Genomic DNA, 23,801 nt, shown 5'->3' on the forward strand with positions numbered 1-23,801 from the left:
TTTTATTTTCCACAGCATGTCAATTCTTTTTGCGGATTTGCAGCGTTTCTGCACCCACTGACTTACATTGAGTCAGTCAAATCCGCAGCTAAACCGTAGGTGTAAAAAGGTTATAACAGTGACAGCATGAACCGATGATGAGATAGTAGTCCCATCATCCGGCGACTATGTTCAGTTTTGCTAAAAAAAAAAAACAACAATTCATACTCCCTAAACACCTAATCGCCGACGCCCTTGATCTCCTGCAGCAAAAGAAAATAATAAACTAACATATACTTACCTTTCTGTCGTAGTCCATTTAATAACGAGTTTCCCACGACGATCTCACGTGTAGAAGCCACATCTGGAGATGTGACCGCTCTACCCGGCTACCGGTGATACACTGACAGGAGGTAATCCTCCCGAGTGTATCACTGCGCCGCCGAGTTCATTAGAGTTCATGCGGTAGTGCCGTAAGCGAGACCACAAACTCTGTGATACGCTGACGGGAGATAATCACTCCTGCAGTGTATCACCGGAGGCCGAGTAGAGCAGTCACATCTCCTGATGTGACTGTTGTACATGTGAGATCATCGTGGGACACTGTGTAAATGGACTACGTCGGACAAGGGAGTATTTGTGCTGGTTTATTTTTGTTGCAGGAGATTGAGGGATTCAGAGATTAGGCAATGCAGTAAGTATGGTAGATTAAATAAAGGAGTCTGTGTGATTATTTCAGTTAAAGGACTTTATTCTGGCTGTGTCTTTATTTACCATATAACTATAGGATTAGTAATGGATAGGTGTCATATTGACACTTCTCCATTACTAACCCGTGGGCTTGATGTCAACGGACAATACAAAGGTGACATCAGCCCCACAAATATTACCCCACTTGCCACCGCTACATTGCAAGTGGGAAGAGCGCGGCTAAGTGCTGGAATTGGCACATCTTTAAGATGCGCCATTTCTGGGGCAGTTGAGAGCTGATATTTTTAGCCTGGAGGTGCGCCAATATACATGGCCCCTTCCCAGGCTATTAATATCAGCCCGCAACTGTCTGACTAGCCTTTGCTGGTTTGATTTTATAAGGGGGTGACCCCATGTCAAATTTTTCCTGGGGTATATATGTGTACCATTCATGGGCAAGGCAAGAGAACCTGGATCAGATGAAATACTACTATAACAGCAGACCAAATGAGAGGGGATATATGAAGCATGTGAGATAACTCTGGATGGATACGAGACCTGCATGTCCACTGACTGAGAAACAACTAGTCACCCAGCGTTTCAATATAAAGAGAAAGCTATTATCACAACTTGAGATGGATCAACTGTATTCCAGATCCACCACACATGAAGACCTGGAAGAACATGTGCAACCCCCTGAAGATCCTGACCCAATCCCGACCCAATTAGAGAACATTGCAGCTGATCTGAAACAGAAGATCTTAGATAAACTAAATACCATCATTACCAGAGATCGACTGCCAAGGTTCAGCAAAGAAACTCCACCAGACAGTGTGCTAGAAGATGCCAATAGAGCACTTGCAGCCACCACCATAACTCAAACTAATGAACTGATATATGTTACTGCCACAGCAATCATGGGAATGCTTGGCTATGTAACTAGCAAGAACAACAGAAGTACGTGCCCACCTTGGAAAAGAAGACTGGAGACAAAGATCAAGGTGACACGAAGGGAAGTCAGGCAATTAAGACATACAGAAGGGTGTAAAGATCAAGAGTAAGACCAAGCTGGACAAATACCAAAGCCTGACCCTAACTGAAACACTAGAGACTGCTAAACAAAGGCTCACAGCACTCGCTGCAAGACTAGGGAGATACACTAGAGAAGCTGAGGCCAAGAAGATAAATGCCCTGTTCTCCAGAGAAGCATCCAAGATGTACTCCCAGCTACAGAGTAACAGATCAAAGGTAGCAACTCCACCAATAGCAGAGACTGAACAATACTGGAGGAACATATGGAAGAAGGAAAAAACACACAACACCAGTGCAATGTGGCTGCATGATCTGAGAATGAAACACCGCAACCACCTAGAGCAGGAACCAGTCATCATTACAGAAGCAGACATCCAACAGTGGGTCAAGAATATGAAGAGCTGGACAGCACCTGACCTAGACATGATCCATACCTACTGGCTAAAGAAATTGAACAGCAGTACATGAACACATGGCAAAGCAGATGAACCAACTGCTTGAAGCAGGCCACCACCCAGCCTGGCTAACACAAGGAAGAACAGTGCTGATCATGAAGGATCCTCACAAAGGAACAGTTCCATCCAACTACCGCCCAATAACCTGCCACACAACAACATGGTGTCACGACTAGCGACCGCGGCCGAGCCGGCGCCTCCACGTCTACCGACCACGCCGATGTGGGGCGAGCGTCCCTGGTGAGGACGGAATGTGGACCCACTGGACTAGGGAATAGTAGCGACCGTGGTCTGTGGCAGCTGAGCATGTGGACGAGGTAGCTGAACGACATGACACCGCACAACTTCAGGTATAGACAAAGTTTACTTGAACAAGACATGGTACATAAACGAAACAGTTATGCAGGGATCCCGGTTCCGCACATCAGGGAAGGGTACACGTCTCAGGATAACAGACGAAGGCAGGAGGACATCACGGGTTGATGCAGTCCAGGGTTGTCTGGCATGGGCATACTAGGGCGGCCTCTTCCTCAGGCATAGCACAGGCTCAGCAGAACATCAGACACCGACCTCAGACAGACTTCAGACGATGGCAGCGGTCATCACGGGTTGATGCAGTCCAGGGTCATCTGGCACGGGCATATCAGGACGGCCTCTCTCAGGCATAGCACTGGCTCAGCAGGAGAACATCAGTCACATACCCAGGACAGACACCAGACGATGGCAGGAGTCCTCACGGGTTGATGCAGTCCAGGGTCATCTGGCACGGGCATACTAGGACAGCCTCTCTCTCAGGCCTCAGGCGTAGTACTGGCTCAGCAGGAGAACATCAGACACCGATCCCTGAAGGACGTCATCACTGGGTGGACCTCAGGGAATTCGCAGAACCTCGGGACACAGGCAGGGCAACAGGAACACGGACTGGACATCAGGAACACGGACAGGGCATCAGGACACCAGGCAAAACATCAGGAACATGGGCAAGGATACCAGGCAAGACATCAGGTCATCAGGACACCAGGCAGGACATCAGGTTTCAGGCAGGACTCGAGCATCAGCACACTGGCATCGGACTCGGGACATCTGGCAGCGATCGACAGGCTGCGGACATCGGGCAGGGAAACATATGATCCGGGCATCTGGCAGAGGACATCAGGCACAGCACATCTGGAAGAGGTCGTCAGACATCGGACATCAGGCCGTGGTCATCAGGCTCTGAACGAGAGGCCACGGTCATCAGACTCCGGTCATCTGGCAGCGACCTAGAAAGGAACCCCAGCGGTCTGGTGCAAACCCTGCCGGGTTGGACTGGAACCGGCAGGGAATTGCACCGAATCCCCAGCTGAGCACAGAGTGGCAGAAACTCAGTGGACACACCGGACTCCTACTTCCAAGATGAACCCAGGTTAACTAACAGCAAGTCAGGTAGCAAAGAGACAGTCACTGGGCACAGGGTTCAAGACAAGGAGGGACCTCCGGAACATCACACAGAGGACACAGTTCAGACAGGGTCAGGTAAAGCAGCAGGTCCAGGTCCAAGATTCAGGAAACAAGACACAAAATAGACGGGCCTGGATATGCAGCCTCCAGGAAGGGCGATCTGGGTATTTCTGCCCCAGAGCAGGCGGAGAAACAAGACACAATTCAGACAGGGTCAGGTGCAGGAACAGATCCAGGATCGGGGATTCAGGAAACAAGACACAACATAGACAGGCCTGTATATGCAGCCTCCAGGAAGGGCAATCTCGGTATTTCTGCCCCCAGAGCAGGCAGAGAAACAAGACACAGTTCACACAGGGACAAAGAGCAACAGCTCCCTCAGAACTGATCACAGTCAGAGCAGGAGCTGAACACACACACACTCGCATGGCTAGGTTCAGGAACTCAATGTGAAGCTCTGGCAATGCCCCACAGGGCAGGGAACTTTTATATAGCAGCTGCTTAACAGCGATAGGCTGGAGAAGCAATTGTAGCACACACCCATTCCTCATAAAAGCAGGGGAGGTGTGGCCGCGCGCACGCTAAGCAAAACCAGACAAATCAGGAATGCAATGGACACCTGGCGAGAGCTGCAAGCCTGAACACAGGTGGTAAGCCATACACAATGCAGAGGACCTATTAACCCACGGATAGCTTTCCACAGCGGCAGCCAGGGACCGCACCAGCGGGTGGTCATGCAAAGCAGCGGAGCCACGCATGCATGTACGGCTACGCAGTGGGGCAGGGAACTGAGCAGCATCCATAACAGTAACAGACAACAGTATCCCTGCAGGTTAGGAGGAGAGGAGCAAAGGGTTAATGCAGACATGTAGAGTAACGCCGGGGAAGCAAAGTACAAACACACCGGCGTTACACATGGAAACTCCTGTCGGGCGTCATAGCCACCAAGCTACAGAACCATATATGAACCAGTACATGAATCCAGCACAGAAAGGCATTGGGACAAACACCAGAGGCTCTAAGCACCAGCTCCTAGTAGGTAGAGCAGTTGCTCAAGACTCAAGATCCAGACAGACCAATCTCAGCACAGCCTGGATTGAATACAGGAAAGCCCATGTCTCAATGCCACACACATGGACCTGTGAATGCTTTGTTCTCTAAAATGTCAATAGGAAATTAAGAACCTTCCTCCGAAACTGAATGGGGCAATGGAGAACAACATTGGAAGTCTACTCAAGACAACTAGCACAAGTGGCCATCAAATGCAGCATACACCAAGGTGATGCACTGTCCCTATTGCTGTTCTGTATAGGCTTGAACCCCCTCAGTCAGATAGTTACGGAGTCTGGCTATGGATACAAGTTCAAGAGTGGAAGCACAATCAGCCACCTCCTCTACATGGATGACATCAAGTTGTATACAAAAAACGAACGAGACATCTATTCACTGATCTACCGGACAAGGATCTACAGCGAAGACATCGGGATGTCCTTCAGACCGGAGAAGTGCGGCTGATTGGTAATAAAGAGAGGCAACTTAGTCAAGACGGATGGAGTGGAATTACCAGCAGGACACATAGCAGATGTACAGACATGCTACAAGTACCTCCGCATCCCACAGGGATACGGTAACAATGATGAGGAGGTAAGGAAAGCAGCAACATCCAAATACCATCAAAGGGTAAGACAGGTCCTGAAGAGCCAGCTCAATTGAAAGAATGAAATCTGTGTCAATACATATGTCCTTCCAGTTATCAGATACCCTGTGGCATAGTGTGCTGGCCAAAAGACGAGATGGAAGCTGCAGATGTGCAGACACGAATGCATTGAGGTCTCCACCCTAAAGGGGGTTTTACACATAGCGATATCGCTAGCAATATCGCTAAAGCGTCACCGATTTTGTGACGCAGCAGTGATATTGCTAGTGATGTGTGATACTTACCTCCGACCGCCTCCCCCGCTGTCCGCTGTCTGTCGCTGATCGCACGAGATCGGCCGGTCCATTTCTCGTCGGGCGCTTCCTGCTGGCGCCGACGAGCGACGCGGGCGGGAGGACGTCGTCATCGCTGCGTGTGAAAGGTAAGTAACGACCGCTGCTGCGTCACTACATCGCTAGTGAGATCTGCCTGTTTGGCAGCTCACTAGCGATGCACCAGCGATCCTGACCGGGTCGTATCGTGGTCGGATCGCTGTTGCATTGCTAAATGTAAAGGGGCCTTAAGTCTAACACCCAAAGATTGTATACCAACAGAAAGGAAGATGGTCGGGGCTTGACAAGCCACCATCCCGAATGCAACGAAGTATCCTAGAATACAGCAGAAAAATGGCACCAATAGATGAGATGCTGAGAGAAAGCCTAAGGCCGGGATCACACTACCGTGTGTGATGCGAGAAACTCGCACGAGTCTCTGGCATCAACACCCGGCGCTGCCGCCGACACTCAGGACTGGAGCTGCGGCTGCATGTATTTCTATGCAGCCGCAGCTCCAGTCCTATTTCTATGCAGCCGCAGTTCCAGTCCTGAGTGCCGGGTGTTGATACGAGAGACTTGTGCGAGTTTCTTGATCCTGGCCTAAGGCAGTAAGAACAGATCTGGATGAAAGAACAGGAACATGAAGTACCATGGCAAGACAAGCCACTGCATGGGATGTACCATCGACAGATAATGGAGATGGCTGACATGGAGAAATCCTACCAATGACTGGAGAAAGCTGGACTCCGAGACAGGACAGAGGCACTATTCATAGCAGCACAAGAGCAAGCACTAAGTTTCAGATCCATAGAAGCAGGAATCTACCACACAAGACAAGACCCAAGGTGCAGACTATGTAAAGAAACCTCAGAAACAGCCCAACACATAGTGGAAGGATGCAAAATGCAAGCAGGAATAGTGTATACCGAACGCCACAACCAAGTAGTGGGAATTGTATACAGGAACATCTGCACAGCATATGGGCTAAGTCCAGGTGGGAGATCCCAGAGAAAGTGGTGGAGAATGAAAGGGTAAAAATCCTGTGGGACTTCAAGATCCAGATGGATAAGCAGGTGTTGGCTAACCAACCAAATATTGTGATAGTAGACAAGGTCAAAAGACCGCATTGATAATAGATGTTGCAGTGCCAAGTGACAGCAATATCATAATATATATGTTGTATGTAAAATGTGTATTATATTGTTTTGTGTAAACATTATAATTGAATATGGTATGTAACGATATTATGGTCTTCAATAGAGAATGTGAAAGAGGTTGGACAAGGAAATGATATCACAATTTAGCTTACAAATCCACTGAGAAAATCGCATGAAAATCCGCATCGAAACCGTGTGGATTTTCATCTTCGTTTTCTGCCAAGAGGCAGAATTTTACAAAAGCAAATCTGCAACGTGCGCACATACCCTTAGAAGTAAATTAAATTTAGAAAAATGGTAATGTTAACAGTGAATTCATGTGTAGAAAGTATTGTAAATATCTTTACACAACATCGTTTTTCATATCTTTACATTTTATCAGAAAAGCTCCCTTTTGTTATAATAATACATTAGTGTAAGGCGGGTATCTTATGCATATTCAACTGCCTTTTACTTTATTTACTTGCAGAAAATGCTTACAAAGAGATGAGGTTGGGTTCCATCAAGGCCTAGAACTGTACTGCAAAGAACAGTTCTGCACAGGCAATACACGAATGGCCCAAGGAAGCTCGCAAGTGGACTTTCAGGTTTTAAATGACCTGCGGCAGAAATTCCCAGAGGTGCCTGAAGTTGTCGTTTCCCGGTGCATGCAGCAGGTTGGTTCTTTAAACTTTACAGAAACTATACCTACTTTTACTTCTTGAATTGGTACTTTAGATATGCCTCCTCTTTAAAGGCAGTACAAGTACTTCAAAGTGTGAATGAATCTGAGGAACCATTACATTATAGAGCCAATCCAAACCTTTCAATATTAGTTTGTTATATTTTCTCAAATCCTGCACAGAAAAAAAACACAGTGGGAGACAGCTTTGTGCAATGATTGATATGTATCTGTTTTAAACCGTTAATCTTTGATGGAAAGCATTTGATTTATATATTTTAAAAAGAAAATCTTAAATAAAAATAGTGACTGTGTGTATATGCATCAGTCATCAACCCCTTCCCGACATGCTCCGTACGTATACTCCCGCATTCCCGCAAAGCCAGTATATGTTCGCCGCCGCTATTTCCGGTCACTGCGCTAAGGCTAATTTCACATTTGCACCTTTTTGCACAGCGTTTCGTGCGCACTTGAAACGCAAGCAAAAAACGCAGCAATTTTTAGACGCATCAGCGTGTGCATGACAACAAAAAAATGCAGCGTTTTCATGCCTTTTTGCATGCGTTTGCGTTTTTATGCGAATGCGTTCTCTTGGTGTCACATTTCATAGGAGGAAAATCCTTGAAACATACTCCACCAATGGGCGTATGTCATGGGAATTCTTTATATATACCCTGTTTACAGCTGTGAATTCTTCAGATTTTGTTGCTTTTTCCTTTGTGAATATGGATCTGCGGTGGATGAGTTTTCGCTTCAACTTGAATCTAGACATTGCGCTGTCTCAGTCTTTTGCATTTGCTTGCCAGCAAGAAAGGCAGAGAGAGACAGCGAAGACAGCAGCGGTGGCGTTTGTGGATACATCCGATTATTGAAGTCCGTGAGAGCCGTGGAGCGTACCACACCCTCTATATCGAGCTCCAGGCAAACCAATCAAAATTTAGTGACTATACCCGGATGTCTCAAGAAAGCTTCATGGATTTGCTTGCTCGTGTTCAAGGAGCCATCCGGAGACAGGACACACAGCTTCGTCGTGCGATACGTCCTGAGGAACGGCTCCTGGTCACATTACGGTACGTAATATTTAAAAACCAATGCCTGCATAATTGTTTTTGTTCTGTCATGTACTATTCCAAAGCCTGCAGAATTATTCTTCTGCCATGTAGTAAACAAAAGCCTGCAGAATTATTATGCCATGTACTAATATTTTTTCATTTCAGTGTTTTACAAAACCCTAGACATAAATATTAATTTTTGTTCTTTCTCTGTTTGGCAGATTCCTGGCTACTGGTGAGACCCTATCTTCACTCCCACTTTCATTACCGGCTTGGAATCTCCACCTTGTTGGGAATTGTTGCTGCTGGGCTTTGTGGGACGTTCTCTGTCCAGAATTTATGCCCCTGCCCACCGTGGAAAAGTGGATTGATATTGCTGAAAAATTCTAGACAGTCTGCAATTTCCCCAACTGTTTGGGAGTGGTTGATGGGAAACACATAAGGATAACCAAACCTGCAAGAAGTGGATCGGAATACTAGAACTATAAAAAGTACTTTTCTACAGTACTCATGGCCATTGCGGATGCAGACTGTCTGTTTGTTGCAGTGGACATTGGGGCATTTGGCTGGGGCGAATGACTCACAGGCTTTTAAGAACTGACATGGGCCGTAGGTTGTATGGCAACCATTTTAATTTCCGCATGCCACGGCCTCTTCGCCTCACAGAAGGTCCGCCACAGCCATTTAAGTAATGGTTGGGGATGAGGCCTTTCAAATGTGCCAAAACCTGCTGAAACCCTACTCCAGCCGCGACTTGGACCACACGAAAAAAATAATTACTGACTGACCAGGGCACGAAGAACTGTAGAGTGTGCTTTTGGGATTCTTGTCTCCAGATGGCGCATTCTCGGCACAGCCATTAATCTTAAACTGGAAACAGTGGATGAGGTGATGAAAGCGTGTGTGGTTCTTCACAATTTTGTTATGGCTAAAGAGCACCCTAACTTTGAACTAGATGAACCAGCTGCCATCCTATTGTCTGATTTCACTTAGCACCCTCTCAGGTCATCGGTTGAACTTGGCCAAATGAGGGACCAATTTGCGGCCTACTTTATCTCTGATGTAGGAAGTGTGGAATGGCAAGATCAAATGGTGTAAAATTGTTTTCTTGCGTGTATGTAAATAAAAAACCTGTTTTGATACCTGTACCGAGTGCACTCTGTTTTTATACACTCCAATACAATAATCACCTGCCCAGGTGGCCCAGTGAATTCAGGATGCTGTGTTTTGTGCATCATGTCTTTACTAGGACTCCTGACCAGGTGACGCTACATACACAAGTTGTATGACCTTTATCATCTCTCCAGTCTGTGTTCAATAATGCAGATGGCAGCGACGGTGGAGATAATACAACTAATATTTATATCACCTGTCCTGATTTTACAAATAGTGATTTTGGGATGCACTAGCATCATTCACACTTTGACACCTGACCATGTGAGTATAAATATTAGTTGTAGGATCTGTAGAGATGATAAAGTTTATACAACTTCTACAATCCCCAGGCCTGGTGTCATGTTGAAGTGAGGATGCCCAAAACGCATCCTGACTTCAGAATGTTATCACACCTGGGCAGGTGAATACACATATGAGTGAACCTCCAGCATCTCTCCAGTCTGCGTGCAATAGATAATGCAGACTGAAGCGACGCTGCAGATGACAACTCATAGGTATAGTCACCTGGCCAGGTGTGATACATAGTTATGATGCCAGGGTATTGTAGATATGGCGTGTATTTTCTCCATCTCTTCAGTTTATTCACCACAGACTGAATAGATGATGTGGTTAATTACAAGGTATATCTAGAATCCCCTGGCCTTGTGTCGCAAAGAGTGAAATGATGATTGCCAAAACACACCATCGTCAATTCACTCTGATACCTGGCAAGGTAACAATAGATATGCCTTGCACTCAACACCATCCTCTGTTCAGTCTGTGCAATATTAGCAGACTGAAGAGACTGGTGGTGAAAATACAAGTCATATATTTTTGTTTTTGACAACACATATCTCCAGGACTGACACAAGAAACGTGTGTCGATAATGGAGCTATGTGGTGGCAAAAACACAGTGTACGGCGCAGTGTGTGTAGGCGGCGAAACACAATAACCAAACAGTATTAAGGGAAACCAGATTTTTACATTTATTGTGAAACAAGAAAACAAAACAGTTTTTATTGGGATCGACATTTGGTGGAAGATGGTGGCATGTTGGGGGTGTGGAGAGACAAGGAATGGCCTAAAGGGGAGGAAGGGGTTCTAGGGGAAGGGGCGACAAAAGTAGTGGGGGAAAGGAACTCAGGGAGGGAACTGGAGGCAGGGTGAAACACAATGTGAGGTGAGGGGGGAGGGGCGGACAAACTTCTTTGCTTTTTGGGTCTCGTGTGTCCTGCCTGGACCTCCTGGAACTGTGTGACTGCCTTGACCTGTGTGACCGCCTGGAGCTGGGGGACCTTTGCTGTGTTTCAGCAAAAATTGAATGGGGGTCACCCCTCTGCTGCTGGGTGGTGGTGGTGGCGGTGGTGGTCCAAGCAGGAGGAGTGGTGGCGGCGGTGGTGGTCCAAGCAGGCGTGGTAGTGGCGGTGGTGGTCCAGACAGGACCAGCGCTTGCCATGGTGGTGGCGGTGGAGTGTCCAGCAGCACTTGGCCTTGGGGTGGTGTACAGGTATCCGGCTTGGCGTGGTATGCAGCAGAAGTCGGTAATGAGGTGAAGCGAGTCAGTGGTGGAACAGTTGGAAATGACACCACTGACTGCTGCATAGCCTGCATGAAAGCAGTGTCGCAGGCCTGCATCACATTCAGCTGGAGATCTGGACTAAGGTGTTCCGCCATGCCCTGTTCAGTTTGGTGGAAAAAATGGTGCGCTGGTCTGTGGAGGTTGGCTTCCAGACACGGTCAAGGCGACGGTTGACAGCCTGGAAGCGGTTTTTCATGAGGGCAAAACCGCTTTCCAGTCTGACAGCTCCTCAAGGCCGTACTGAAAGACCGAGCGCAAGTGAAGGAATTCGGGCATGACAGACCTGTCCGAGGCCTTCTGCTGCTGGTAGGAAGTGCCTGCAAAACCAGTGGCAGAGACCTGGGACAGGGGAACACATGACATACCAGCTTCCTGGCTGTCGGATAGCTGGGACGGGTGCGAGGTCGTTCGATGAAGGACTTCTCCAGGGACAGGTTGCAGGGTGCTGCTCCAGGTGCTGTGAAAAGAAAAGCATTACTATCATGCATTTACAATAGTTAAAGCGCCAACTCCTGTGGAATAGAAAACTGTACAATACAACAAAATATTCACGCTCTGGTGGCAAGGACCGGTCTTAGGAGCGCCAACGACCAATGGTAGCGATATTTAGTTCTGGTCCTTGCTGCAGCGCCACTGCGACCCTGACCCTCCTGACAGACATCCCTGTTGAAGCGGTCCTTCATCGAGCGCCAATGGCTTCTGACTTTGTTCACTGTGGGGAAAAAAAAATAAAAAAAAATTAGACAATGCACTGTAGGCCAGGATAACACAAATGTGTGTGATGCTAGAAACTCGCAGGAGTTACTAGCATCACACACACACACACAGTTGTGTGATCCCGGCCAAGGTCACTGCCGCATCACACAGCATTGAAATACTTGCGGACCTGGGGAGAGGCGTTGTCCCAGTCATCCAACATCGCTGCGCCACCTCATTCCAGAGCCGCCAGATCACCACGTTGTCCGCGCTGTCCACAACGGGACTCGCTCTCGCTCCTGGACTAAGTTGATGAGGGCGTCGTTGTCCAGGGCCATTTCTTCATCCCGTTGTGAAGCCTAGAAAAGAAAGAAAAACAATCTTGGAAAGATTTTGAAATGAAAAAGATAGAAAAATATACAGAAAAGAAGCAAGACTGAAGATGGAAAAACAGGCCAGAAAAAAAGTCAGGGGGGAGAAAAACAAAAGTAGTACAATCACAGTCTATACTTACAGGCCATCTCCCCGCCCGCACTTGGACTGGCTGCTCCTGCTGTTCCTCCTCAGAAACCGTGGACGATGAAGTCTGAAAAAAAAGAAAACAAATTAATTTGCCACATGTGTAGATGCGACAGCGAATACTTACCTAAACTGTAGGGCAGGAAGGTACTCACTTCACGCTCTGCTTGGGCCAGTTCACCACGGGCCGGTCTGTATTCCTCTCCAGAAGACATGCTGCCATAAAAAAAGAGACATTAGTACATAATAAATTGAGAAAAAAGTACAGGCAGACATTAGATTTAATACTCGCATTATAAGTTGCTGCGAGTCTCCAAATTGCTCCAGATGATTCTCTCTTCAGGCTGTAGAGTAGTGGACTGTCAGTGCCAACACCTTCTTTTATATACACTACCCCCAAACAATGTTTCTTTGTTTAGGGGGTGGATTAAACCAGTGTCCAGACATGTTTACTCTTACAACGCATGCGTTCGAATTTCCATGCGCACACCTGCGTTCCCATAGACTAATGCTTTATTTTGGCGCATTCTGTGCCAAGCGATCACATGCGTTTTTTTAACGACGTTGGGCGAACCAAAAAATGCAACATGTTGTGTCTAGCACGTCTAGGCGCACACCTGGAAAAAGCGCATGCGCACGATAACGCAGACGAATGCGTGCAAGCGCAAGACCATGCGCCCGCCATGTTAAACACAGGGGCGCATGCGATCGGGTGCGCACGATGCGCTGCGCTAAAAAAAGCGAATGTGAAATCAGCCTAAGATGGCTGCTATCCCTGACAGCAGACCATCCCTGCACGTCATCCTGGGGGTCTGAACCGCCAATTCTGACCAGCCAATCAAAGCAACATGTCGGGTTTTTTTTTGTTTGTTTTTTAAGTGACATGCTGTGATTGGTGCTTTGTGACACACACACAGACGTCACAATGGGTGGGGTGATTGCAACATCGCATCACCTGATTAACGCCTTTTGCACTGATTGGCCAGAAACTATTGTTAAGCCAATCAGCGCAAAAGGGGTTAATCTAAAATGGCGATTACCACTCTGAGTTGGCGCTCAGAGCAGTGGTGAGACCCCCTCCTGTGTACCTGAGGGAGAGATTCTTTGGTGGCCAGTGCGATTCACCCCAACGATGTCCTGCATCCAAATGCTGCTGCTCCTGAGCGATCCTCCTGTGATCTGACTGCTGTGTGCTGGCTGCTTTGTGACTCACCTGTGATCGCAGCAGCAACCCCCCATCCCTTTTCCAGTTCCCCCCCCCATCCCTGTTCCATTACCCCCCTCCCCATTGAATTCTTAGTGTACTTTTTTTTGTGCTTTTTTTCATGTGCGTGGCGTCCTGTGCTGAGCACTCGTGCTCTTCCTGTGTCCGCAGCAATCTGATCAGTATCGCTGCTGAACAGAGACTGCGCCACGGGACTTTTTTTTTAGTTAACATAGCGGACGTTGCAGTGTAGTCAACGAGTTTTAGACCTGTATGAGTTCCAACACTGGGCCCCCCCCCCCCATCTTTCACCATGTCAGGGGACTTGTGTTCTCGATTGGAGCAGTCTGTTGTGCATTCTTTCTGCCGTGTTCACTGTATATAACACTAGTGACGATGGAGTAGGTGTATTCAACGCCTCTTTACTAGAGTTGAGCGACTTTGGTCGGATCGGGTTTCATGAAACAAAATTTGTTTCAGATGAAACTGTGGTGACTAGGGCAAAAAAAAGTCGAAGTTTCGTCCGAAACCCGACCCCAATGCAAGTCAATGGGGAATAAAAGTCTGCATTGAGTGGATGAATGTCATTCGCTCAGTGCCGACTTTTATTCCCCATTGACTTGCATTGGGGTCGGGTTTCGGACGAAACTCCGACTTTTTTTTGCCCTAGTCACCACAGTTTCATCTGAAACATATTTTGTTTCATGAAACCCGATCCTACCAAAGTCGCTCAACCCAACTCTTTACCCTGAACCGTTGATTGAATGCATGTGGTCTAAAAATGTACCTATGCAACAGGAACAAAAATAAGTTTTACTGATGAAGCATTATTTTTAGTCTAACAATGGTAAACATGTATCCAAAATATAGAAATTCACATGTACGTGTCCTTACTGTTTTTTTATTTTCCCCATCTCTGTAAACCAAAAAATAATTAAAAAAAATACTTTTTTTTTCCTTCCATAGACTTGGTAGGAGTCTGATTTTCAGAGAATTGGACCAGAATAAGTCATGCATGAGTTTTTGTCTGATCAAACACTTTGTTCCATAAATAAAGCCAGTTGTGTTGTTAGCCCCAGTAACTTGTTTGGGATAAAACTAACAGGGCATGAGAAAATCTATTGTGTAAATAAGGCCTAAATGAACTCAAACATTCAGGTAAAATCTGCTTGTCATTTTTGGGCTTGACTGAACTTTTGGATATTTTGCTTTCCTAATTTTAGCCATGTTTTCTAAGTTTTTACGGAGACATATTTTATCTTTATGTGTAGCTGGTGTTTTGGAATTTTTATAGCCCTGAGGATTTTATATTTTCTCCTACTCTGCAGTTTCCTTGTGGCTTTCAGCTATTTTGGTAATGTGCAGTATGGATGTCTGTCCTACACATCTGAAAAACTCCCATCTTGTTGATCTATTATATGACTGTAGCTTGATGATACATTTTTTTTTTTTTTTTTCAGGGGATGAGGGACCAATGAATCTTTTTGTTTTTGTTTTTTTAGTTTTTTTTTTCCCCCCTAAACACAGGTGTGGCATTTTTCTCCATTCTTTCCACTACCTAATCAATAGGTGAAAATCACATTACAAAAATGTGTTTATAAAAGGTCACAAAATTAATTTTTACAAGTCACATTTATAAATGTAAACATATGCAGTAGTTTACCTGTAGGACTAAAGGATTATTCCAAAATTATCTAATTCCCAATACAGTAGTCCCATAGACAATTGATAGAGATGAAGCATTGGCATATTCACTACATTGAATAGTTTGCACCAGAGCTCTTATGTTAGGATCGCGGGCAATAAAATAAACTTACTAAAAAAGCTGCATATCTTCTGGAATATTTATATAAGGCGCTCACTTGCCACATCTGTATGTCCCTGTCCCAAGTAGCTTTTATTATGTGCTTGCCTATAACCTGTACACTTGGGGATCTTTGGAGCCTGTGCAGCTTCATAAAAGTTGCAACATCTTTCTGCTTTATTAGTAGAAATTAATGCTTACTGTCAGTGGTCACACAGTTTTGCAAAAACAGAGTGGTCATTAACAATAAGCAAAGAATTTGAAATAAATGTAATGACACTGTTTAATTATCTTGAACTTTAAAGAAGCTGCTGCTTGGCAAGTGAACCGCAGACAAGCTACAGTTGTGGCCAAAAGTATTGACACCCCTGCAATTTTGTCAGATAATACTCAGTTTCTTCCAGAAAATGATTGCAAACACAAATTCTTTGTTATTATTATCTTCATTTAATTTGTCTTAAAGGAAAAAAAACAAAAAGAATTGTTCTAAAGCCAAATTGGATATAATTTCACACCAAACATAAAAAGGATGGTGGACAAAAGTATTTGCACTGTTCGAAAAATCATGTGATGCTTCTCTAATTTGTGTAATTAACAGCACCTGTAACTTACCTGTGGCACCTAACAGGTGTTGGCAATAACTAAATCACACTTGCAGCCAGTTGACATGGATTAAAGTTGACTAAGCCTCTGTCCTGTGTCCTTGTGTGTACCACATTGAGCATGGAGAAAAGAAAGAAGACCAAAGAACTGTCTGAGGACTTGAGAAACCAAATTGTGAGGAAGCATGAGCAATCTCAAGGCTACAAGTCCATCTCCAAAGACCTGAATGTTCCTGTGTCTACCATGCGCAGTGTCATCAAGAAGTTTAAAGCCCATGGCACTGTGGCTAACCTCCATAGATGTGGACGGAAAAGAAAAATTGACAAGAGATTTCAACGCAAGATTGTGCAGATGTTGGATAAAGAACCTCGACTAACATCCAAACAAGTTCAAGCTGCCCAACAGTCCGAGGGTACAACAGTGTCAACCCGTACTATCCGTCGGCGTCTGAATGAAAAGCGACTGTATGGTAGGAGACCCAGGAAGAGCCCACTTCTTACCCCGAGACATAAAAAAGCCAGGCTGGAGTTTGCCAAAACTTACCTGAAAAAGCCTAAAACGTTTTGGAAGAATGTTCTCTGGTCAGATGAGACAAAAGTAGAGCTTTTTGGGCAAAGGCATCAACATAGAGTTTACAGGAGAAAAAAGAGGCATTCAAAGAAAAGAACACGGTCCCTACAGTCAAACATGGCGGAGGTTCCCTGATGTTTTGGGGGTTGCTTTTCTGCCTCTGGCACTGGACTGCTTGACTGTGTGCATGGTATTATGAAGTCAGACTACCAACAAATTTTGCAGCATAATGTTGGGCCCAGTGTGAGAAAGCTGCGTCTCCCTCAGAGGTCATGTGTCTTCCAGCAGGACAATGACCCAAAACACACTTCAAAAAGCACTAGAAAATGGTTTGAGAGAAAGCACTGGAGACTTCTAAGGTGGCCAGCAATGAGTCCAGACCTGAATCCCATAGAACACCTGTGGAGAGATCTAAAAATGGCAGTTTGGAGAAGGCACCCTTCAAATATCAGGGACCTGGAGCAGTTTGCCAAAGAAGAATGGTCTAAAATTCCAGCAGAACATTGTAAGAAACTCATTGATGGTTACCGGAAGCGGTTGGTCGCAGTTATTTTGGCTAAAGGTTGTGCAACCAAGTATTAGGCTGAGGGTGCCAATACTTTTGTCTGGCCCATTTTTGGAGTTTTGTGTGAAATGATCAATGTTTTGCTTCATTCTCTTTTGTGTTTTTTCATTTAAGACAAATTAAATGAAGATAATAATACCAAAGAATTTGTGATTGCAATCATTTTCAGGAATAAACTGAGTATTATCTGCCAAAATTGCAGGGGTGTCAATACTTTTGGCCACAACTGTACATTGCACCCGTGCCATAGAGAGAAAACTTGTGCTCAGTGAGTGTGTTACTGGAGCCATTGAAACATGGATTGGGAAAATACAACTTTATGGGTCCATACTCTGGGCAAAATTTTTTTTTTTTTTTCTTTTTTCTGTACCTAATAAGGTCACCTTAACTATTTTTCAACAGCAATGGTGGAAAAAGTTGCTCTTGTGGGCTAGCAGATTAAGTGCATCTTACTACTTTTCAAATAAATATGTAACAATTTGATAATTAAAGGGGTATTCCTCAATTCACAATGTGATTTTATAATAATGTACAGATTTTTTAATTTGAGCCAATATAGATTCCATTTTTAAATTTGCACAGTTTTCCAGATATCTCCCCTTTTTAAGGATGCCATTCTGTGCACTATTTTCCCTTCAGTTGCTATTGGAACAGTCTTGAAGATTAATGGAGCCAAGTCAATCCTGCTCGGTGCAAGCACTCTCTCTCAGCTGATACCCTGTGTTGTGGCTAGAGCAGAGCTTCTATTGTGAAGGATATTATTGCAAGAGACTGAGCCTCCTTCATTACAGTTCAGAGCTTGTACCTGGAAGCAGCGATGCCTGTGTGCTGGTAACTAAGAGGAGCGAACAACTGCAGGATGAGTGGTGTACAAGATGCTGAGAGATATGGTGGAGATGGTGTTGTGTATATACAGGGGGTAGAAAAGAGAGATATATTGTCCGATCCTAAAATGTACAGGGACAGATTAGTTGAGATTTGTTTGCCTGCTGCTGAACAATCTGTGATGTAAAACTGCAAATGTCACTCTATTGATGCATGTGTCAGAGGAATATCTTATGTTACATACAATAGAGCTGTGTTTGCAGTTTTACATTGTTGATCTCTTAGCAGGTAACAAACGCAGCACTGCACTGCTGTTTTGGAGGCGTCTAGGAAACGGCTCTGCTGGAACCAGCTAATTGATGTAAAAACACACAGGCAGCTATACTGATATAGATGGCAGAAGATAAAATTGGCCAGGTAGGGTACTGTGTGCTTAGATTAGCTTGTTGATAACGCAGTGATGTGTACTAGTTAGGAACGCACAGGGGATGGAAGGAATGTGCTGCTGCACTCAGGCAAGGTATGTGCTGCTTCGAAATGTTTGTTTAGTAGGACCGCCCATTCTGCCATGAAGCTGGATTCACCAAAGGGGAGGAGATAATCACACAGAAAAACTTTGTTGGGATTCTATTAACAATAGTTATGCATATGTGCGTGTGAAAAATGTGATTCTAGGAATAGCCCTCTATTTATGTTATTGGGTTTTCTATAACTGATAATCCGCAAATAGTGAGGCTCTGTGCACACTTCTGGCAAAAAGAAATTTAAAAGCTAATAGAATTTGTCATAAATTTTTATAACAAAAGTGTTATGGGTCCCTAAAAATGCATTTGATTTTACCTGTGTTCAGGCCCTAAAAATGATAGTGATTGTAATCTCAGTAAAGTTAGCTCAATCAATTTTCCTTTCTTTTCCAGAATAACAATAATCTGGATGCTTGCTGCGCAGTCCTATCTCAAGAGAGTACAAAATATCTGTATGGTGAAGGCGACGCGTCTCCCTCTGAAGATTCGAGCATTGCTGGTTTAAGAAATCACATGACATCCCTTAATTTGGATTTGCAGTCTCAGTACCATGAGGGCAGGGATGGAAGTCGAATAAATGGAAACGGCAGGACTTTAAATCACAGCATAAGTGATGGACACCTTCAGGGAGGGCAATCCAACAATGAACTGTATCAATCAGAGCCACAGACTGCACCCGTTATGCCTTCCAGCTATAATGTGTTTGGGATGACAAATACAAATAATACTTCAAACCCGGGCCATCAATTTGGACTTCAGTTGGGTAGCAAAAGTTCCTCGGGTTTGCAGACAACCAGGTTTAATCCCATCATGGTTACTTTGGCTCCAAATATCCAGTCTAATCGTAATACCCCTACATCTTTGCACATACATGGTGGTCCACCTCCTGTACTTAACAGTCCACATGGAAATTCTATTTATATAAGACCTTATATCACTTCTCAAGGTGGCACAGCAAGGCAAACCCCACAGCCATCAGGCTGGATGTCTCCGAATCCCACACAACAGCAAGCTCATCAGCCCACACCACAAAATCCTTGGACAACCCTTCCTTCTTCTTATTCTCAATCACATACCTCAGCACAGCCTAATCAGCATGGTCATCAGACCTCTCATGTGTACATGCCTATTAGTTCACCCACCACTCCTCAAGCTCCAGTGCTGCATTCATCAGGTGGATCCCAGCCATTAAGCCAATACAACATTCAAAATATCTCAACTGGTCCCAGGAAAAACCAAATAGAAATTAAACTTGAACCACCCCAAAGAAGTAACTCAATGTTGCGTTCCTCAAGTTCTCGTAGTTCCACTAACCCTTCTGTTTTGAACAGCCATTCAAGGAATCAACCAACTGTTTACATTGCAGGTCCTCAAAACGCAGATGACTGCTTAGGCCGCAGCCAGCCTAAGGTTTATATTTCAGCTCCTGGAGGTGATGACCAGATGGTTAGAAATCAGCCAACACTTTTTATTTCCGCTAATCCTGGTGCAGCCAGTACCGCCAGAAATGTCTCTGGACAAGTAAGCATGGGACCTGCTTTTATTCATCATCATCCACCCAAAAGCCGAGCACTTGGAAATAGCTTGTCTGCGACATCACCTCGTGTGGTAGTGACTCAGCCCAATACAAAATATACATTTAAAATAACTGTGTCCCCAAACAAACCTCCTTCAGTTTCCCCTGGTGTTGTGTCCCCAACTTTTGAGCCTACAAATCTGCTTCCGTTTGCGGAGTCGGAAGGTATCCATATAGCAGACCCTGTTTTAGCACATGATAGGATAAATGATGGAAGGAAGCTAAGCGTGGGTTCGGATGATGCAGCCTATACACAAGGTAACAAGTTATAGTTTAACTTTTTTTTTTTCTTCCCAATTCTCTGAATGTTTTGGGGTATTTAATTTCAACTACTTCACTTCAGTGCACAGATTTCTCACAGCATCAGTGTTTTGCACTTCAGAGTAACAACAACTCGTATTTCAGAAAATTGTTTTAACTATTGTATTTTTCGAACTAGAAGACACACACCCCAGGTTTAGGCAGCAGAAAAATGGGATAGCAGATTTCCTAATAATGATATATTACCTGGTGTAAAATGGAGAGGTCAGTATTGCAAATTGTAATGCACTAGGGTTGAAAAAGAGGTAAAGTATTGTTAGTGTTCTCTGCAGTATGTGAATTACACACCTTTAGCTGTACACTGCCTGCAGTGCACACACATCAACAATACTGCTGAATGTACAGTGCACAGATATGCTACATGCAGGGCTGTGCAGTCAGAAGAAAATATCCAACTCCTAAAATATATAACTACGTACAGTAGTACAATGCAGTATGTGTTGTAAATTTTTTTTCATAATAATTTGGGAAAGTTATGAAATGTACTGTTCCTGATGTAAGGATCTGGGCTTTTAGTTGAGATGAATCTGCAGCACTTTATTTTGCATGTACAGTGGTGCGCCAGTGCTGTGGAGTTGTAGATTTGGCTTAACAACTCCACAACCCTGGCTACGCCTTCACACAAACTCGTCTACATCATAAAAACACTCGGCTTAGTTAAAACATCAAAGCATATACAATGCATTAGAACATATTGAAGATTCATCCAGGCGTGCATGATCACATGACCTGAATGGTCCTATTGCTACACAGGACATGTAACTTTAGTGATGTACAGGTCCTGGTAATTTCCTCTTTCTCCCCCTACTGATCAGATATCACTGTCAGGCAAGAGGAGAGAGAGAGTAGTTCTCTCTGGGAGGAAGAATTGTTGGTGTTCTGCTTAACCACCGAAAGCTGCGTCTCGCCTAAAATTGCAGATTCCCCCCCAAAATACTGTAATCTAAAAACCTATTCATAATGTAGTTTTTCTAAAAGCTCACTGCGAGCACGAAGCGCATAAAAACTATGACATTTCTCTCCTTCTCTGGAACTGCTTCCTTTATCCAGCAGCGTGGTCTACTCTGTATGTCAGTCTCTGTTTTCCACTGTTTTCCCAAGGAAGAGATTATGTTGCAGATGTAAAGTTTGGAGTTTGTTTTTCTATTCAAGGTGGATTCACTTGTGTTTGCTGCAAATTTTGAAAAACCATGGTTAAAAAAAACATACACTGGTACATGTGGCTTGTTATTGGGAGGGGAGAAAGGAAAGCTTTTCAATGTCTATTTGCACGCTGGTAAATGATAGTAAGATTGTCTCAAAATGCTGCACCTTTGCCATAGTTGCCTAAAACCATGTTATTTTGCAGTGAGTTTGTAGTCCATGCAATAATTTGTGATCTGACCTGTCTGTGAAAAAGCCCTTATAATCAACTCTAAGCTTAGCTCCTTGTGTTCAATGGAAGATCTAATACGTCATAGAGCAAGTATTCATCTGTGGAGCAGGCTCAGGAGCCCCATTTACGCTTTACAATCTGCTCTGTGTGTCTTATCAACATTTTATGCATGATAAATATGAAAAGGAAAGGGATCAAACCTCTAAAATTTGCCTTCTTTTGTTTGCATCTCCATCAAAATGCAATCAAAATGTAGCAGAATGCCCCAAAATGGCATGAATAAAAATGCCAGCTTGTCACTCATAAAAAAAAAAACATTTTTTCCCCATAAAACGTAGATTTTTTTTTTGTAGCTGCAGTAAAAAGGCTGTACATGCTTGATATCAACGTACTCGTGAAGACCTGTAGAATCATGTTGCTAGATGATTTTTATTGCACACACACTGTAAAAATTAAATGAAACCCAAAAAACAATGGAGGAATTGCGCCTTTTCACCACATCTGGCTTTTGTTTTCCAATTCTTCAGTACCAAAGATAAAGTAAATGGTGTATTTGAAAACTACAATTCATCCTGCAAGAAAACAAGCACTTGTATGTCTGTGTATGAAAAAATAAGTTATGGCTCTTTGAAAAAAAAAAAAAAAAGAGGAAAAGATAGAAACCCTAAATCTTCCTTTTAAGAGTTAATGCTGCACCCCCCAAAAAGCCATGTCTTTTCAGTGACTCTGGTATATTATTATTTTTTTTGTATATGGCCCTAGGAAATGTTCCCAGAATTGCTTCTCTGAGAAATAAATCAGTTTAGCTATTCAGATTTTAATGCTGCTGTATGTATGGCTGGAAGACTGGAAATAAAATTTAATGGGCATGTATGTAGCTTTAAAAGCCCACAAGCCTGAGTTTTCATTGCAAAATGTGATGTTGACATTTACAAGCCTGTTACATGTCAGATTGGTTAGCACAATAAAACTTGTTGAAATAGGACAAAATAGCCACTCTGAAAGTGAAGTTCATTAACCCCTTAACATGAATTGGCGTACATGTGATTGTATGGGTAGCGATGTGCTGATGCTCAGGAGCTGAGGTATCTTTACATGTGGTTGATGCTGACTATATTATATAACCTTTTAAATTCTACTATCAATCTCTCACGGTGGCTTTAAAATGGTGCGTTTACTGGTGCTGGTCCTCAGCCAGAGGATGAGCTTCACGAGAAACCATGATTTTCGCTAAATACCACCCTACTATTGAATTGCAGTATATCGTAAAAGTGATATAAAGGCCATCACAGGTTCAAGTCCCCTAAGGGTACATGCCCAGGATCCGGAACTAGAAGCACTTTGGTTGCAGTGTATGCCGTCTATTGAACACAGGTAAATCCACATGTGTTCACTGAACCATGCTGATTTACCGCATTCAATACGTTTCTATTGATTGATTACCTATCTAGTGTCTCCGCAAGAGAAACGGACATGCTGCGGTCTTTGAATACACGCTACAGATGCACATGCACGCATAGTGGACATGGGATTTCTAGAAATCCCTTCTACTATGCAATCCCTGGGAACGTACCCATAAAGGACTAAAAGAATTAAAAATGAAAGTTTTTAAAAATATATACTGTTTGACTCCACCTCCCACCCCTTCTTGCAATACAAAGGTACAGGTACTTCTCACAAAATTAGAATATCATCAAATAGTTTTTCAGTTCTTCAATGCAAAAAGTGAAACTCGTGTAATAGTTAGTCATTACAAGGAGAGTGATCTATTTTACGTCTTTATTTCTGTTAATGTTGATGATTATGGCTTACAACCAATGAAAACCCAAAAGGCATTATCTCAGTAAATTAGAATACTTTATAACACCAGCTTGAAAAATGATTTTAAAATCCGAAATGTTGACCTACTGAACTGTATGTGAAGTAAATGCACTCAATACTCGATCGGGGCTCATTTTGCATCAGTTACTGCATCAATGCGGCGTGACATGGAGACGATCAGCCTGTGGCACTGCTGAGTTGCTGTGGAAGCCCAGGTTTCTTTGAT

General features: G+C 44.1%; 1 protein-coding gene across 3 annotated transcripts in view; it reads left to right on the top strand.

Annotated features, from left to right (window-relative positions):
• Nucleotides 1-23,801, top strand: part of TAB2 (TGF-beta activated kinase 1 (MAP3K7) binding protein 2) — a 112,669-nt gene that overhangs the window by 67,900 nt on the left and 20,968 nt on the right. For all 3 annotated transcript variants that reach the window (XM_073575651.1, XM_073575652.1, XM_073575650.1), the window contains exons 3-4: nucleotides 7,194-7,380; nucleotides 18,876-20,316. In XM_073575651.1, the coding sequence (XP_073431752.1) occupies nucleotides 7,279-7,380; nucleotides 18,876-20,316 (1,543 nt within the window). In that variant the 5' untranslated portion in view covers nucleotides 7,194-7,278. The remainder of the gene's footprint in view (nucleotides 1-7,193; nucleotides 7,381-18,875; nucleotides 20,317-23,801) is intronic.

Source organism: Dendrobates tinctorius, unplaced genomic scaffold (genome assembly GCF_039654945.1).
Source record: "Dendrobates tinctorius isolate UK_male_01 unplaced genomic scaffold, ASM3965494v1 ptg000046l, whole genome shotgun sequence".
NCBI classification, from domain to species: domain Eukaryota; kingdom Metazoa; phylum Chordata; class Amphibia; order Anura; family Dendrobatidae; genus Dendrobates; species Dendrobates tinctorius.